Raw genomic sequence first — 18,550 nt, 5'->3', positions numbered from 1 at the left:
TCTGCATGTGGTCAATGATCGTTTTTTTCTTGTTCCCTCATAAAAGAGTGTCTATTTTAAGGCTTCCTATCTTCAGGAATAGCATAATCATATAAAGCTTTCTCATTCAGATTTTCATCAGAACATGTGTATATGCTACTCTCTTGAATGGGCCTTTCTTTTCTCAGGAGATATTTCTAATGAATTATTTATGCAGCCCTTCTCTTGCTCTGGGCCCAAATGAGTTTGTACCAATGCCTCCTAATGTAAGAGCATTTTATACTGTAGTATATATAAATTTTGCTAGTGGTTGCATGACCAAGATGTCATTTCTGACATGAAACATTCACATGTGAACTGTGTATTTGGATTCTACATTTTTTTATGCCCAAATCTGTAAATTGGTCTACCTGCTGAGTTGAAAAATGTTTGAATTGGAAGTGTACATGGAGGATTTGACTGCTGACGAAAGCTACCATGTGAGAATTTTAAAGAACAAATGGGAGGGATATTATATGATAGCAACAATATAATCTGTTTGTTGTGGTAGTATTTTGGAAATATTTGAACAGTAATTCTATAGTACTGTGTGACATCTGCAGAATATGTGCAAGTGTTAAAACTAGAGCAGACTGTATACCATTAGATGCTTCTTGAATGGAGAAAAGTCCAGGAACAATGCTGTGGGGTTTTGCTTCCTTTAGAGTGAGATGCCCAAAGCTGAAGTTCACCTTTCGATGAGAAAGCACTGGAGGAGAGAGATATTTGCATTATGAGTTTTTAGAAAATATTTAAGAGAATAGCAGAGGCAAAATAGACTCTCTACGACAGGTAGTATGATTACTAATTCTGCATCAGATTTTTTTTAAGAGAGCAAGAGCATCTCAAGGTGCTTCACATTTAGCTAACTCTCTCTGTTTTTACCCAAACTTCCAAAAATCCTCATAGCTTGGATACAACCGGTTTTTTTTTTAATGTACCGTGTAGCGCAGGTTTTTTTTAACATAATGACTCATGAATGGTAATACTAGACTTCTCACTATTTTTCTTTTAGGTTAGAAGAGACATCCCCACCAGGTTGTGGCTTTTGCCACATACCATATGATGAGCTCAACATGCCATTCCCTGCTCACCTCACTTACTGTTGCAACTGTAGAAAGCAAAAAGTTCCAGATGTTCTTTTCACAACAATTGATCTGCCTGCGGATGCAGTGGTGATTGGGAAAGGATGTCTCATTCAAGCCAGGTGTGTCTGCCATGTTTGCTTTACTGTTTCTGCTCTGTTGGACAGCTGTGCCCTGCTCTTTAGTGGAGTGTTACTGACCAGAGGCTCTTTTCAGCAACATCTGAAAATATTATTTCAAGAAGAGAGTCTCCTCTGAAGAAGGGATGAATGAGAAGTGAATTGTAGTCTGAGCACTTCTGTCAAGACAAAGCACCTTGTAACAGCTCCATTGAACTTAATTATGCTTTTAATTTTGGCTAGACATAGTAAGACCTGAACTCTGTCTTGGCCTGAAACTTGCTACTAAACTTGATTGATTTCTTTCATTTATTCTTGCTTATATATATTTAAAATTCCTAACAGGATAAACAGAAGAAGTTATTACTGATTAATCACATACAGAAAATTTTCAAAAATCAGCCAAATTCTAGCCCATTAACACATAAGTAACTTTAATGATTCTTTCTTCCAAGCAGGTATGTTTGTTGTTTGGAGGAGCGGTGTTGAAAGGTTGTGTTTCTTAAAACTTAAAAACCCATAATATATTATATTGTATCTCATATATTCAGTATTTTAGTGCGAATTGTGTAAGTCACCTAAGGCATTTCCTTTGGGATAGGAAAGGTGGAGTATAAATCTTTCAAATAAATAAATAAAATAACAATTTATGACTGTTCCCTCTTTTGTAGATCTGAATATACAGGTGCAGCCATTTTATACGCAGATTTTTGATCCGCTGATTTATCTGAACGATGATGGGGGGAATTCAAAGTCACACACATCTTTGCATATTGTCAGAGGCCGCCTTTGCCCTGCACAGCAGTCTCACTCTGTTTCTAGGCAGCCTAAAACACTGAAGAATGTTTGTGTCTCACACAGGTGCAAAATAGTCCTTGGAGCCATTGAAGAGGCTCTGTAAGATCTCACACCTTGCACAGGAACAGTAAAACTCCTTGTAGCCTGCGAGCCATCAAAGAGACTCTGTTGCACGCAAGGACAGAAGTTTCCATTAAAATCCTAAAAGCCCCCATCAGTCAATGAGGCTCTTTTCCATGCAAAGTGGAGTCCCTTGCTGGGAGTTGAAGAAGGGAGGACAAGAGAAAAATCTATAGCTGGATCAGGTGTACCAAAGAGGGGCTGGAGCTGCTTTGGGAAGGTTCCAATGCAGATGTTTTCCATTGTGCAATCTCTCACACATGCACGCAGGCAGAAAAGCTGTATTAAACAGAGGGGGATTGCTTTAAACAACTAATGGAGTATTTTTCTCCAACTTGTTTTGTTTGCCTTTCTCTGAGCCAAAAACAAGAAGGAAAACCAGGCACCCTCTCTGTCGAATTCCTCCCTCCTTCAGTACTTCCCTTCAAACTGAGATGGTACAGGCTTTCTGTGCTCCAACTTCCTAGCACTTGCAAGCAAAACAGCCCAGCAAGCAAGTCTTCTGAGCAATCCTAAGCATTATATTTAGAAGCTCAGCATCCTGCCTGTGAAACAAGGGGGAACAGCGGGTAACGGGAGAGCTGAGCGTGGGAGTAGAGAGGTGGTGAAGAGGGAGGAGAGATTGAGAAACACTGCCTTAGTTCTCTTCTATTCCCAAGTGTCAGGCTGTAGCGCTGTTTGCTTAACTGTAAGCAATTTGCTTAAGTTGACACAAACTGCCAATATTTACGTAGTGTGCGTAAAAATACGTCATTTTTGGTTTCGATTTGGCAACCCACAAATTTTTGCAACTGTGGAACCAAACCCCCTTGTATAAAAAGGTTGCACCTTTATACTAAATGTAAGCTTCTCACACTTCTATCATGGGGGAGGAATGGTGGTGGAAGTGGTGTTCAAAGAGACCTGGTATATATCATTGCTGTCTTCAAAACTGTTTGCATCATTTTACCACCCAAAAAAAAATTGTAGAAGTAGTCACTCTTTGTGGTGAAGCCATGTCCTAAGTTACCATTGTTGCTGTCTCTTAGCTGCTCCTAACTGTGTAACAGACATTTTGATTAAGGCCAGCTGACCATTTTGTATTGATTTGTTCACCTAAACAGGCTGTGTCGACTGAAAAAGAAAGCTCAGGCTGAAGCAAATGCAACATCCATCAGTAATCTGTTGCCATTTATGGAATATGAAGTACACACACAGCTAATGAATAAATTAAAACTGAAGGGAATGAATGCATTTTTTGGACTAAGGATTCAGATCACAGTGGGAGAAACAATGTTGATGGGTTTGGCAGTAAGTTTTTTACATATACTTTGGGATTATTTTGTTTTATAGGTTAATGTTCTTCCAGTTTCCCAAACTGTATATGTCATTTTAGGATGATGCTAGAACATCGGAATGTTTAAAAAAAGGCAAGACTTCTATAACTTTGGTGCAGAACTGATGGCAAAAATTAGGCCTCAGGCAGAATAGGTTGGACTCCACCAGGAATAAACCAAGGATGGCCAAACTTTCAGTATTAGAACCTTGAATAAGTCTGTAAATGGGGAAATTTTAGAGGGTATACTTGCTAAAAACCCTGCACATATTTCAAGAATACATGCTTCACTTCATTTTCTTATTGCTTTCTTTTTTTAACGTCTGCCACAGTCGTGTGTTGCTGTATGTGCTCAAATTCCCTCTTCTGTTAAAAATTCAAGAGTCGTAGCACTGAATACTTGGCCATTATGGACAATTACTTTATTTATTTATTTTTTCTGTCATGTATACTCCATTCCTTTTACAGGCTTGGTGTAGGTAAGCTACACAATTAAAGGCAAAATACCCAATGCATTTGTTGTTCTATACTTGATGCTACATTTTGTGAAACACGAAGATGCTCCATGAACTAGACTGTTCTGGTTTCCTGTTGCATTCACCTAATAGCATTATCCTTGAACAAGTTGAATAGATAAAATATAAGTATGTACAAGTAAGATTGTATTTGTATTTTTTGTTTAAGCTGAATAAATGTCATTCACATTCTGTAGCAGTGAGTTCAGGTTAAAACATGGTATACAACTTCCAAGAATACATTTTGTGCTTAATTTTCTTGTTACTTTATTCTTTCAAGTCTGCCACAGGGGTGTATCTGGCTGCTTTACCAACTCCTGGTGGTATTCAGATTGCTGGAAAGACGCCAAATGATGCCACTTATGAACAACACATATCTCATATGCAGAAGAAAATTAATGATACAATAACCAGAAATAAGGAGCTTTATGAGATTAACCCACCTGTAAGTACAGTTCTGACACTGTTTGAAACAATTCTTAGTCTAATGTATCTCAAGTCTAATCTAATTTACCTAATAAACAGTGGACTATGCTATTGAGCAATGGGTATATGTGAAAGGAAGGTAGCTAAGTGCCTGAAACTCTGTTTTAAAGGGAGCAGTCTGTAGGTTGCAGAAAAAAATTCCTTTTAGGGGGAACCAGCGTACAACAGATTATAGAACGTGTTCATGTAAAGAGTGGTTCTAAGCTTTACTCTCTGATAAACCACTTAAAGAATGTCAGAAAATATGACAAAATTTATATGGCAAGGGAAAAACCAAGACTAAAGTTTAAGATTTTGCAGGATGCGAAAGAAAGAGGAGGACTAGGGCTGCCAGATTTGAAAATTTATTATGTGTCATTTTGTTTTCTGTGGATGAAAGAATGGTTGTTGTTGCAAAATAGAAAATTGCTGAATTTGGAAGGATATGATTTAAGATTTGGTTGGCATGGATACTTACGGTATGATAAAGTAAATGTTGACTAAGAATAATTATGTCAGACGTGCATTGTGGAGGATAAGGAACCGGTATAAAAATAAGTTTTAGAGTAAAATTCCACTCTTGACTTCACCCCAAGAAGCATATTTTGGTTTGAGCACAGCACAGGGAGATAAAAGGTTATTATATAGAAATCTGGTGAGTTTTACACAGAGGCAATGTAAGTTGAAGTCCAGAGAAGAAATAATAGAAGATTTTAATTGTCAATGGTTTTTATTTGTATAAATATTAGAAAGATTTAAAATTGATAAATTATATGGCTTTGAAGAAGAGTCAGTTTTGGAAAAACACTATCGGAAGAGCAGACAATCTCTAAGATCTATAAGTTGTTGAAATTTGAAACCTAAGATTTGAAATTTGAAACACCAGGTTAAAGAATGTATGAATCACTGGGCTAAAAATGTGGGTCATGAACTTTCAATGGAAAAAATTATGGATAAAGCATATGAAATTTTCTCTAAATGTTATTTTCCTTGATATTATATAAAAGATGTTTTACAGATGGCACATGACACCAAGTAAGTTAGTGAAGATGTAAAAAAGTGTCAGAAATGTAAAAAAACAGGACGGATCTCTTTATCATATGTGGTAGACATGTAGTAAAGCATGCACAGATACATTTGATTCTAACAACAAATGTGCGAATGAAACCTGAAGTCTTTTTGCTGGGCATGATAGATGATTATGTGGAAATAAGACACAAAATTTTAATTCTGTATATGATATGCAGCTAGAATACTTTATGCACAGTATTGGAAAACTGCAGGCATTCCATTGATAGAAGAATGGTGGACAAAAGTTACGGACTTTGCAGAAATTGATAAACTAACGACCTTACTTAGAAAGCAATAGAAAATTTTATGAAGAACTGGTAACCAATTATTGACTTTCAGCATGAAAGAGAAAGAAAAATGAGTTAATGAGTTGTGGATTTGAAGATTAGATTGTAAGGGATGGAGAACATTAGTCCGAAATAATTTGAAATGGAACACTTACAATGAGAAGATAAGAGGGGCTGTTGGAGATATATTGTATATATAGGCGAAAATTTAGATAATATACCATAGATACTCGCCTATAAGGCCCAAAAATCACTGGTGAATCACCCCCTCACCTTATCTGCACAGACACCCAGGCAGACAGAGGGGGTGAGGAGGCCATCTACATCGGTTCAGGTTGGAGGAGGATGAGCAGCGGCACCTCCTCCTTGTGTGAGGTTCCTGGCAGCTGTGCCTCTTGCCCGCCTGTGCCCAGCTGCTCCTCCCATTGCACTCACCGCAGTCCTGCCATCTGTGGAGGCAGGGAGCAGAGCAGGGGTGCGCGGCCAGCTCCAAGAGGATGTGGGGAAGCACTGGGCCAGCAGGCTGCCCCCCCCACCACACTGCCTCTTCCAAGGTTCCTCTGGCTCCTCCACAGGTGGCAGGACTGCAGTGAGTGTGTGTGGCGGGCTCAGAGAGGGTGCGGGGGAGTGCCAGGCCAGCAGGCTGCCCCCCATTGCCCTGCCTTCTCCAGAGCTTCTCTGGCTCCTGGTGCAATGGGGGGACCAGCTGGACACAGGCAGGCAAAAGGGGCACCTGCCAGGAACCCCACACAAGGCCCGGAGGAGGTGCTGCTGCCCGTCCTGCAGAGGGTCTACTTCTGGGTAAATCAGGTCAACTTTGCACAGCTGCACTTGCTCAGTGATTCCTTGTTGCTTTTCTCTCTGCTGTGAATTGGATTGCACACTCCCAGCTGTGTGTTATAAGCTGTATAATGCACAGCTTATCTAGAGCCTCTGGCTTAAAACACCAGGCATCTTAAAGGAGGATTGGATTAATAGTTCTACTAGTATGCTGTTACAGTGCACTTAGAGCCTAATCCTATGCTTGTCTACTCAGATGTAAGTTCATTAAAGTCAATGGCGCTTACTCCCAGGAAAGTGTGGATGGTATTGTGGCCTGATAGTGTTTCAAAAAGGTTGTGAAGAGTACAATTTTAAGTTTTTGAATAAAAATGTATCATGATCTGAGAGAGATCATAGTTTTCAATAAATTAGGGACTGTTTTTAAAATTGTTTTTACTATGCTATGTATACATACTAAGTATATATATTGTGTTTTTAATACTCACTTACTTGTTTTTAATAAATTAGAGACCGTACAGTTCTTAGGTAAGAATTACTGGTAGGTTATTTTTCAGGATATGGCCTCAGGAAAAAATCAGAAAAAAAATCAGACTCAGACACACACACACACACACACCCCTAAATTTATCCCCCAACTTTTCTGAGGGTCATGGAAAATTCCATGATTTTTGGCTCAAACCCTACCCTTGACTTATTTGTGAGCGACTTATAGGCTAGTGTCTGTGGTAAGCTGTAACCACTTAGAGTATTTGACTTTGCCCATGCTGCACTATTAGATATTTTTTCTGTATTTTTTAGATGTTGTTGTTTGGTTTTTCTTTCATTTTATTTTTTTTTTATTTTTTTATTTTTTACTATAATAAATAGACTACAAAAAGTTAAAGAGTGGTTCTAGGCTGGTGGGACAGCTTGCCCCCAAGGAACAGAAGAGAGGAATCAAAGAACCCATCCACCCCGCCTGGGTCTAATATTAGGTCTTCCATTGATAGATGAGACAGTGAAGGAACTCTGTGCCCTGTGTTAACCGGGGGGAGGGGGGGGAAGGTCTGGGATTCCCAAAGGTAATACCCATATTTCCAGGAGGTTACATTTTAAAACATAGAATCCAAATGTTTTTTCTTCCTTTCACAGGGAGAGGAATAAAGAGTAGCTGCATTATGTAGCATAAGAATATGCTGAAACAGCATCCACTAGAATTTTGTGCTGGGCAATGAGGATGGGAACAGTTCGGGAGCCAAACACTTTGTGCTCCCTCGGCTTTTGAACTGCAAAACCACAGCCATAGGGATTTTGTTTCAGTGCTTCTCTTAAACTGCTGAGTCCATGTACTCCTTCACCATCTCACATAAAAGGAGGGGAGGGTGAAGGAGCATTTGAAATTTGCAGTCTAAGGAAATCCTAGCGTTTCATAGACTAAGTGCCCTGTTGAATATTGAGAAACAAGGACAGCTGAGAGAACCCGTAGTCCCATTTTTTCCTCTGTCCTCCCTGACCCTCCTCCCCAGCAAGTATATGAACTAATGGCAGTGACAACTGATGCCTTATTACTGTAGAAACTACACGTTTGTCTCTTTTTGGGGGGAAGACCTGCATTTGACAATCTAGAAGGTGCTTGAGTAGCATACAGCAGATGCTGAGGGTGGCACAAAGGGGGGAAAAAACAGATCCCAGATTGTGTTCATGGTCTAGTTTCTCATTGGCAGACCTCCTGGATGAACTGAAAGGGAATTGGGTGTGAATGAGCAGTCTTTTGCATGAGGATGTCAGGGATACTTTGTTGGAAGAAATAGTGTGTGCAGAAAGAATTAGAATATTTAGGATAAAACTGTTCGTGCATAACCTATGAGCTAAAGGAAAGCGTGCTAATAATGTGAAGGATAGTGAAGAGACAAGCAGAACTGAATTTTCGGTGTGCTCTCAACTTTTTCATTTCCTCATGCTGACACTCTAAACATTATTTAACTTTCCAATAGTAAATCATCAACATGAATTTGTGCTTCATGTATCCAATATAGTGGACTGTAGTCCATGAATACTTATGCTGAACTAAATTGCTTAGTCTTTAAGGTAGTGCAAGACTCAGCTACCCCTTTGGAATGAGTTTGTGCTGTAAATTGAAGAAGTTGTGGGTTGGGGATATGACTTTAGCATATTCAAGTGAAAGCATTTTTATTTCACATTTCTGCAGTTAGAATGATTACTGGACCGTAATGGAAGTTCCTTTGTTGTTGGGATGATGTTGGCTGGACATTTAAAATATTTGCATGAGACTTTACATGATTTTATGCCATTGTTCTGTTTAGGAAATATCTGAAGAAATTATAGGTTCTCCCATTCCAGAACCAAGGCAGCGTACCAGGCTCCTAAGATCTCAGTCTGAAAGTTCTGATGAAATTGCAGAATTAGATCTCTCACATGGAAAGAAAGATGCTTTTGTCTTGGAGGTATGTTCTGCTTACACTCCTTTGTTCTTGCTTAAAGGAAATAGAAAATTGTGTCTGTCACTGTATATAAGTGTGTATAAGTCAAAATTTATGCCTTAAAATCGGCCCTGAAACCATGGGTTGACTTATACACAGGTCAATAAATAAATAAAGCTTCTATGAGCAACTGCTTGGTGATGTTGGAGGGGGAACTGGGCTAAGAATTGGGCAGGACACTGGAGGATGGGGGGGGGGGAAAGGAACCATTTGACTTAGCAGTAATTGTTCTGAGGCAGCAACAGAAAGCAAGTGAAAAATGGTAGCCATTTTAGCTTCTTCTCCAAAGATGGGAGAAAGAGTAGGAGAAGTGAAGGCACTTACAGAAATTGTGGTCTGTATGAGGGCTGCTGCTATGGTAATGCAGCTCTGTACTCCTCACAAAGCCTACAACTCCCCTAACCCTGCTAATTGGGTAAGAGGCACTTTTTGAAGTGGGTGCCCCTCTTGTATTTAGCAGGAGGAGAGTAACTGGCTCTCCTCACCCCAGCAGTGTTTCTAGTGGCTGTCTGCTGGTGTTCTTTTGCATCTTTTGAGATTTTGGGATAGGAAGCCATTAGTTACTTGATTATCTCTGTAAACTGCTTTGTGAACTTTTTGTTGAAAAGTGGTATATAAATACTGTTAATCATAAGCACCTTCCTGTTTGGAGAAGAAGATAAAATGGCTCCTTTTTTTTTTTTTGGCCTTTTGCTGCTGCCTCAGAACAGTTCCTGGTGTTTTCAAAGTTTCACACTCCCCTAAATTTTACTTACTGACTTATCTGAGGGTCATAGAAAATTCCATGATTTTTGGCTTAAAGTCTGCCCTCAGTTTATCTGTGAGATTGACTTATACTCGAGTGTCTATGGTATTATATTACATACTTTTTACACTATTATCTTGTGTGGCCCTTTTGTCCATACATATCTATGTCAGCTGTTTAGGCACACTGATTACCTGAAAGTGGGTGTGGGCAGGAGAGAATCTATCCTTCAGTGTGCAGAGCTTCCCTTGCTAATCACTTGGTGGCAACTCCTACTTGGCCCAACTAATATGGCTCTACAAGAATATCTTGAACTCCAAGCTGTGAATATCAGTAGATTCCGCCCCTTCACCAAATGTTAATCAAACAGATTATAGCACGTTCAGGCAGGCTGTAGGCAGCCAAAATGCTTGAAAAGACTAGAACGCTAACAGGAAGCAGGAAGTTAACTAGAATGGATCCCCCACAGATACAGGGTGGATGCCTATATCTTAAAATATTATTGTAACCTTGCCATTGGGAACAATCATCTTGCACATTCCTTGTGTGATGTGCAAGCTATTCAGACAGTACCATCCAAAGCAAAACACTTGGGAGTCGGAAATACTTGCACTTTTACTGCAAGTCCATCAGAGGATTACTAGTAGATCCCAATCTATCATCTATCTATTAAATACCTTTGAGTAAATCCATTTGTAATCAGGTTTCTTAACTGAGATGGTATTTTAAATGGACTGAAGTCACAAAATGTAATTGAATCATTCTTCCAAAATTCATAGATTTATGTGTATTACAGTCACTGTCATACGGTATTTTCCTTATTAACTTTGATAATATGAATGTCAGAGAGCAAAAAGTTTTATGTAGTTGACTTCTTTCAGATTGATGATACAGATGCAATGGAGGATGTTCATTCTTTATTGATAGATGTCCCTCCACCTTCAGGTACAGTAGAAAATTGATTTTGGATTCTCTTATCTCTGTATGGTCAGCCTGATTCAATGTTTTTTAGGCTGACAGTTCTCTTCATGGTATGAAAAATCATTTTCTATTTATTTATAATAGCAAACACATTGGTTAAGCATTTTAAACATTTGGAATGGGTGAATTGCGCTCTGTGATTCTTATGGTGCTAAATGTGAACTACTTCTCTTTCCTAAATTTGGAATGCTCCCACGTTTTGTAGTAATAGTCATTTACATGGCATGTTTTGACTGTGTACAGAGTTCATTTATATTTGTCATCTTTACAACAACTCTTTAAGATAGGATCAGAATTAATGTGTAAAACTGCCTTATGCTGTGTCTGACCATGAACCCATGTGAGTCAGTACTGCTTACTCTGTTTTTCCTGTATTTTATAGTATGCTTTTTAGAGGAAGGTGCACATGTGGCTCCATGAGTGCCCTCTGGTGGCAGTTTGTTGTAATGTTTGGGTAATCATAATCAAGAACACTCATTAAAACATATTTTACTTGACTTCCTTTGAAGTCATGGGGACCAGACATTTTAAATGGAGATAAGAATCTTATTATTTGGGTAGTGCTTTCAGTTACTTAGCTTGAACAAATGACTGGGATTTGCAGGTCTGTCTTTAAGTCTCCAACTTCAGAAAGTTGGAGGTTGATGGGTCATGTACTTTGCTGCTTTGAACCATGTCTTAAAACATGCAGTCTTGGTCATTGTTGGTGGTAGAATCTCAAGCACAAAGATCCCTTGTTCTGTTTATACTTTTGCCAAATATTTGTATAGTATTTTGTGAACTTTATTTTCTCAGATACTGTGCTGATGGGCAATATATCTAGCTGTGAGAACTTGAGTGTAGAGCACATTACAGAGCATCATTGTATATCTTCTAATAGTCAACCCAACTTTTGTTCCTTGGCAGGCTTTTATAGCTGCAACACAGAAATTATGCCTGGTATAAATAACTGGACTTCTGATATACAGGTATGAGGGTTTTAATATATGTAAATAGTGTTTCAAACTAAGAAATAAAACGTATAGAACAACAAAGTGTGTTTTCTTATTGAAATATGAAGTGTTAGCAACCTCATTAATATTTTGAGCTTCCTCAAATGCAGTGTTCGTCATTCATAGAAATACTTGTCCATATAATGTTTCTGGGACAAGTATGTAAGTGGGATCCTCTCTTCCCATCAGGTTTTTACTGATCACAGTGGTTTAGTGCAGGCATAATGGGTCGATCCATAGGAGTCCCGCTTCTTGTATAAGGAAAGTGAAATGACACAGGTTGTTTTACTTGTACCTGTGCAACCTCTTACTCAAGCAGAAGCATAAAAATGCTGTAGAACCAACCTTTCGTACTACTGCATGAATTCTTGCATAACCAAATACAGAATAGTGTTTACAGCCAGGACCAGATTGCAGTGGGCCCTGGAACAAAGCCCTGCACAGGGGTCTGCATGGAGTCCCCTGACCCACCCTATGATGGTACCTGGGGTGCTACAACTGTTACTGGTACTGAAAGTGCAGGAGTCAACCTAATGGATATGAACCCTTGACCAGTGCCTAACGTGAACAACCCTTAGTACACCCTTGCTAGTAACTGTTTTCCTTCCACTCACAGTTTGAATCCAGTTTGGATCCCATCTCTTTCTGTGCACAAATCCTTGATTACTTTCTCTCAACTGGACACATGCCATACATTGCCATTTGGTTTGCGGTCTTTGTGGTGAAATGTTCTAGTACACAAATACATAAGATCACAATCCTTAGTTGTATAATATGGTACTCAAATTTTACTCTTTATTAAGCTATTCTAAAGCAGGTGTTTGTTGTTGTTTCTGCCTGTCTTTTGGTCTCTAATGTTTTCACTAAAATTCTGTGTGAAATTTAGACAACTAAAGTTCTTATTCCTGTTTCAGATGTTCACATCAGTGAGGGTCTCCAGACTTAATAACATTAACCTTACAAACCAAATGTTGAATAAGACATTTAATGATCTCTGTGAGAATCTGCTAAAGGTACGAAGACCATTGTTTTATCTGTGTATTAATTTGAACTCATTTGCTTGGTGTACTTGGAGCTATTTGCTCTTCTAGTACCTTTCTGCACTGCGCTCGCTCTTTTTCCATTACTCAAACAGTGGTCTGAATTGCATAGATTGAAGTAGGAAGAGTATTAGTGGGTGGTTGGATCCAACCTTGCTACAGGAAATTGGAATTGGTAACCCTCTAATTTTTAGGCCTTGGTAAATCAATATGTTGAATGTGACATCCCGGAAAAAGAAAATCAGAATCAATCCTTCTAATAGGCAATTCAGTTGCAGACTACAAATCATGTTCTTATTGGAACACTCAAGAGATTTTAGTATACATGGTCTGTTAATTATCCCTGAAAGCTCTGCTGGCTATAGAGCTGGTAAAATAGTATGTGGCTCTACTTCTTATTCAAACAAGAATGCTTTTCCAAAATTATATTCTTCAAAGCAACTGACAATTTACAAATCCAATATTGGCTTGAATTCCTTGAGCAGAGATCGAGAATGTGTACAAAATAAATGCCTTCTTAAGGAAGTCTTACTGCTTCCTTTTGAGGATGCCTGTTTTCCACCCTCTTCCCCCCCCCTTTGCGTATTTATAGTGCATAGAACCCCAAAGGCCCCAAACTTTGATAAGCTATAATGGACATGAGTCCATGGGTACATGTGGTTGTACTAAGCTTTCTGAGCATCATGTTAGCTGTATCAAAAAATAGCAAAAGGAAGGTGAGCCATGCAAACTTGACAGAAGGATTCCAACATCTCCATCTACTTATGCAGCTGAAACTGAGGGATAAGATCAGACTGTAAAAAAAAAAGGGGGGGGAGCCCAAGCTTCCCCTAGTTCAGAGCATATGAGAAGGATAATTAATAAATATTAACGTCTTACGTTCCACAGAGCCTGTATTTTAAACTTCGATCTATGATACCTTGTTGCCTGTGCCATGTGAATTTTACAGTTGCTCTTCCAGAGGATGAATTAATTCAGGTAACCTGTTTCATTTATCTCTTTTGAATTCTGTAGTTCTTCACATTAGTCTCTTGATGTGACAAGACTCTTGAAAAGTAAAACTGAGCAAGTTGGATGCTTGTTAGGGGACCTTCCAGAACAATCTAGGTTTGCGATTCTGACAACGATTTTAAAAAGTCCACTTAGTAAATAGGGGTGGTAGAGGTACTAAATATTTATTTTGTTGCTAACATGAGCCATCTTGGATATTACTCATGACAGAAAAATGAAATAAATTTAATACTGAGAATTCCAATTGGAATGCCTTAAAAATAACAACCAGCATCTTGACTTTTACCTCTTAAATTTTACCTTTAAATTGACTTTTACCATTGTATGGTGAGCAAGGTCACTTTTTAAAAGTGTCACCACTGTGGGGCAAAGTTCCCTTTTACTGATGGGCATTTGGGAGAGTGCCATGTTGTGGACACCTTCAGCTTCTAAAAATATTTCCAGACAAAGAACAACAGGAAGCTTACGCTCACGTCCGTGGTCTGGGAGTTGGCCTTGAATCCTGCAACAGTGATTTTGGCATCTCCTGGAAACCTCTCTCTCCATCAGTGGTGGTGGCTTTCTTGAAACAGGATAGTTGGATGACACTTGCACACCCTTCAGAAAGCTGTTGAGGTGCATGGCAAACACCATGAATCTCACTCTAGGCGGGTAGGTGAGTGGTATCGGGAATCTTCCTATAAAGAGGGCAAAATGTCATTCAGAAGCTGAGCCTGTTGGTATTCAGGCCTCAAGTGCATTGTCAAACAAACTGTTAGTAACTTTGGATCTCTGTGTTCCCTGCAATGGTGGGCTCTTCCAACCAATCCCTTTGAAGATTTACAGTTGGATTCTGACACATTTAAGTACTCGTATATGACCCATACGATTGTTCCCTCTATAGGTTTGGCTTCAATTGTTGGATCTCTGTTCAGTTAATTCAATTTGAACCTTGAACAATTTGAATAATAATTCAGTTTGAACTTTGGAGGGGGGCAGTACTCAAAGGAACTGAGGGTCTGGACATTCTTCATGCCCTCGAGGCACCTAGAGCACTGGGTTTCCCCCACTTGAGATCAGGGGCACAAAGCTCAAGAAACTTCTGGGAACTTCCAAAATGGAATCTGCACATGCAGAAGTCACTGCCACATGTGCATGCATAAATGATTGCTTGAAAGATAGTCAAAGATAATCTGTCCCTTCCACTGTCTGATTATGGTGAGTAGGTTATGATATTTCACAGCAGTCTATTCATCACAAAAAACTCCAGAGCCAAATTTTAAAAAAATCAGAAAAATATTTACTAAATATGGACAACTTAGGTGAGGTTTTTCTGCTCCTCACCCAAAATTAAGCTAATGTAGATTAGCTTAATTTTAGACTTTACAAGAAGGCAATGGGTAAAAACTGATAATTCTGTTTAAAATTGCAGGTCACTGTCACAGCAGTTGCAATAACGTTTGACAAATACCAAGCTTTGCAAACAACTAAAACTCCAGCTGAAAAAACATCACAAAGAGGTAAAGATGTTGAGCAGGTTTTGCTCTTTATAGATGCCAATAGTGATTCATTATAGCTGTCTTTCCAAGATGTCAATTCATTTGTGTCAGCCTAAGTGCATGTCACTGGGCTCAGCTTTGCAGTCCAGACATACTTTTATAATTTGACTTCTACACACATTTCATCTTTAACACTATAGGTTCAGTCTCATTATTCATAAGGATTCCATTCTGAGAACTCATGTGGTTGGCAAAAATCTCATTAAAGTAAATCCATTTAAAAAACAATGTCCCTTTTCTAGGCAATTTAAAAACAGCCTTGCTGACCTTTGTGATATAAGACATAGAAAGGTTTCATTCTGAGGCAGCAACCCCTCCCTTCACCCAGAGCACAGCACTGGGAAGGAATGACTATCTTTCCTTCACATGCTGAGGAGGAGGGGAGGGGTCTTTTATCTTGGAGTGAATCTGTTCTAAGTGCCTGGAGAGAGTATGATTGATGGATTGTCAGCGGCTGCCCTCTCGCATTAACGAGGGTATTGTTAAACTACTTTTTCCCTTTAAATTAAAGGACCCTTCTCATTGTGTTGAGATAAAACAGGCAAAAAAATCCATGGCTAATTAGGCTATACCTGTATTCCAGCCAAATAGCTTTACTTCATGGTCAGGTTTATTTTTAGCATATGCCTTGGCAGCAATGCTGCAAATTTGTTTCACAAATATCTATACAGAACCCTCACTTATTTCTTTAGTGAGGTGAGCAGACACAAGGAATGGACTAGAACTCAAACAATTATAAATACATGTCTTATTTTTTTAAAAATGGGGAAATCCAATACCCCAGTATTGTCTGTCTTGGCTTGCAATGGCTTCTTAAGGTTTACTACCATTTGAATTTGCAACTGTGAACACCAGTCAGATGCTTCTGGAAGCCTACAAAGGGGCATGAAAGTCTCCTCCCCTCCCTAGGTGTAGCTGATACTCAGAGAAATACCACTTCTGAGCTTAGAAACTCCATATAACTGTGATGGCTAATAGACGTTGATGAACCTACATTTGCCTACATGTAAATTTGCCTACATATTTTGGCAATAAATTGCGTAAATTAACTATGTTCTTCCAAAAACATCAGGAACTGTAAGAATCAGAAAATATTACAGAGGAATTCTTTTTGGAGGAATAGTTGTGACAAACACTTATCCAGCATTTGGTCAAACTGTCCACAATAAGTGGTTCTCCAACTTTATCTCATTACTGAAGATACCTACTTTTTCTGTGAAGAACTCCAAAGAGATCCCTCTGAATTGGGTGATTCTTCTTCATCTCATAGCCTTTTGAGCCAGAATTTGGTCTTAAATGAGCTACTGCAGTGTTTCTCAAACTGTGGGTCAAGACCCACTCGTTGGGTTGCAAGCCAATTTCAGGTTGGTTCTCATTCATTTCAATATTTTATTTTTAATATATTAGACTTGATGCTACCATGGTATGTGACTGCATTTGGGGAAATGTTACAGACCTGTACTTAGAACAAGCTACTATGTATATTCTTTTAACAATGATACTTAATGGAACTTATTCCTGAGTAAATGTGGGTAGGATTGCAGCCTAGGATTGTTAAAAATGTTCCTGCTGGATCATGTCACTTCCGGTCATGACATCACTTCTGGTGAGTCCTGACAGATTCTCATTCTAAAAACTGGGTCCCAGTGCTAAATGTGTGAGAACCACTGAGCTACTGTATCTGTCATCATATGTTCAGGGTGGGCAGAATCTTCAGTGCTCCAATCATGGAATTTTGAGTCTTTGAAACCCATACAACTTCCAAGTAAACAGATTTGGGTCTTCATTTTGCAGAACTTATCCAGAACACATGGCAATAGGACTTTTAAAAAAATATGTGACAATTGTAGGAGTCCTAGAAAATCACAGAGTTCAGTTTCTGGCTTTGTCAGTCACCATTTTCATAAACTGGTTTTTTAATAGCACACATGTCCTTGTTTCCCGATACTATATTTATATTGAGTTTTTGTATATCAAAAATTAATCTGTATTGCTTTTCTGTATTTTTTTTTAAGAAAGTAGTGTTCATGCATCTGTTCTTTTGTTTTCTGTTTTAAGCTTCCACAGAAAATGAAGAACAGCTACAATTTCCACTGGAGCTTTTTTCTGATTCTCTTGCTGCTCAGTCCCTCTCCCCAACTAAAGGTTGGTTAAAGAAAAAGCATATTCCTAGACTTCTGCATTCCATTCACATCTTCCCTTATTGTTGGATAACTATCTCTAACCTGCTCAGCAGCCCTGCTACCTGGTGTGAGTGCATGTTGGCAAAGAGGGCTTTGACCTTGGTGAGACATTTATTTGAAGAGGGCCAAACAAAGTCATTACTACCCCCCCCCCCCACACACACACAGTTTCTTTATAGATACAGGATGACTGCTGTTTAAGAGGGAGCAAATGGAAGGGGACAACTTTTGTTTATATTATCATTAATTGCAGTGCTGCCAAATAGGCTTATGTTCTAGGCTAGAGACAGCTGTGTTTCCAGAAATGATTAGGTGGCTCTTCTAAATTCAGTTTTTGCTGAAGAGACTGGCATAACTCAGCATGAGCTCTCCTGAGATTGAACCAAAGCCTCTGGAATTGTAAGAACTAGAATTATTGAATATTCTTCCATTTGGGGAAGGAGTTATGCCTAAAGGTGTTTATCCAGCAACGGAGCCATGCTAGGTAAGTAAAGTCCCTTCCAGGGAAGTAAATGTCCCTTCCTAATAAGAGGTTACTTTCTCTATGAAATGCTCCAGAAGGATTCCTTCAGACTGGACCACTGGGAAAAACAAGAACAGAAGATGAGATCTGATGTAAATGCACAGAGTGCATTTTGTTCAGTGTTGTGGAATGGATAAAGGTACAAAATGACAAGTGAATTGTTCAAGGGATTAGAATTTTTTTTTTTCTCTGAGGCAATGCTAAAGAAGCAGAAACTTTTCAGTTTATTTTTAAAAAGGTGATAGGGAGGTATGGAATGACAGAGGTTAGAAAAGTATGAATGATACAGAGATACTGTTTTCTTCCTCTCAAAAATGGAGTCATCCAGCACAGAGCTAAGTCTCTGTAGTACTGCAGCCAAGTAGCACAATTATGTGTATGTTTCCACAGAGGTAATAGCAGTGTATTCGGTAAACCCATTGTACTATGGCTAATGTACAGAGGCAGTTTACTCCTGTTTTCCTTATATTAGGACATCAGT

The 18,550-nt window shown here is 38.9% G+C and overlaps 1 protein-coding gene across 10 annotated transcripts in view; it reads left to right on the top strand.

The window, feature by feature from the left end:
• Positions 1 to 18,550, top strand: part of C2CD5 (C2 calcium dependent domain containing 5) — a 99,684-nt gene that overhangs the window by 62,845 nt on the left and 18,289 nt on the right. For all 10 annotated transcript variants that reach the window (XM_066633307.1, XM_066633306.1, XM_066633305.1 and 7 more), the window contains 10 exons: positions 1,034 to 1,225; positions 3,244 to 3,430; positions 4,251 to 4,415; positions 8,880 to 9,020; positions 10,683 to 10,746; positions 11,689 to 11,750; positions 12,689 to 12,787; positions 13,703 to 13,792; positions 15,237 to 15,324; positions 17,422 to 17,508. In XM_066633307.1, coding sequence (XP_066489404.1) covers positions 1,034 to 1,225; positions 3,244 to 3,430; positions 4,251 to 4,415; positions 8,880 to 9,020; positions 10,683 to 10,746; positions 11,689 to 11,750; positions 12,689 to 12,787; positions 13,703 to 13,792; positions 15,237 to 15,324; positions 17,422 to 17,508 — 1,175 coding nt within the window. The remainder of the gene's footprint in view (positions 1 to 1,033; positions 1,226 to 3,243; positions 3,431 to 4,250; positions 4,416 to 8,879; positions 9,021 to 10,682; positions 10,747 to 11,688; positions 11,751 to 12,688; positions 12,788 to 13,702; positions 13,793 to 15,236; positions 15,325 to 17,421; positions 17,509 to 18,550) is intronic.

Source organism: Tiliqua scincoides, chromosome 7 (genome assembly GCF_035046505.1).
Source record: "Tiliqua scincoides isolate rTilSci1 chromosome 7, rTilSci1.hap2, whole genome shotgun sequence".
Taxonomy (NCBI): Eukaryota; Metazoa; Chordata; class Lepidosauria; order Squamata; family Scincidae; genus Tiliqua; species Tiliqua scincoides.
The sequence above is the reverse complement of the archived record's forward strand: the minus strand, read 5'-3'. Positions and strand labels throughout refer to the sequence as shown.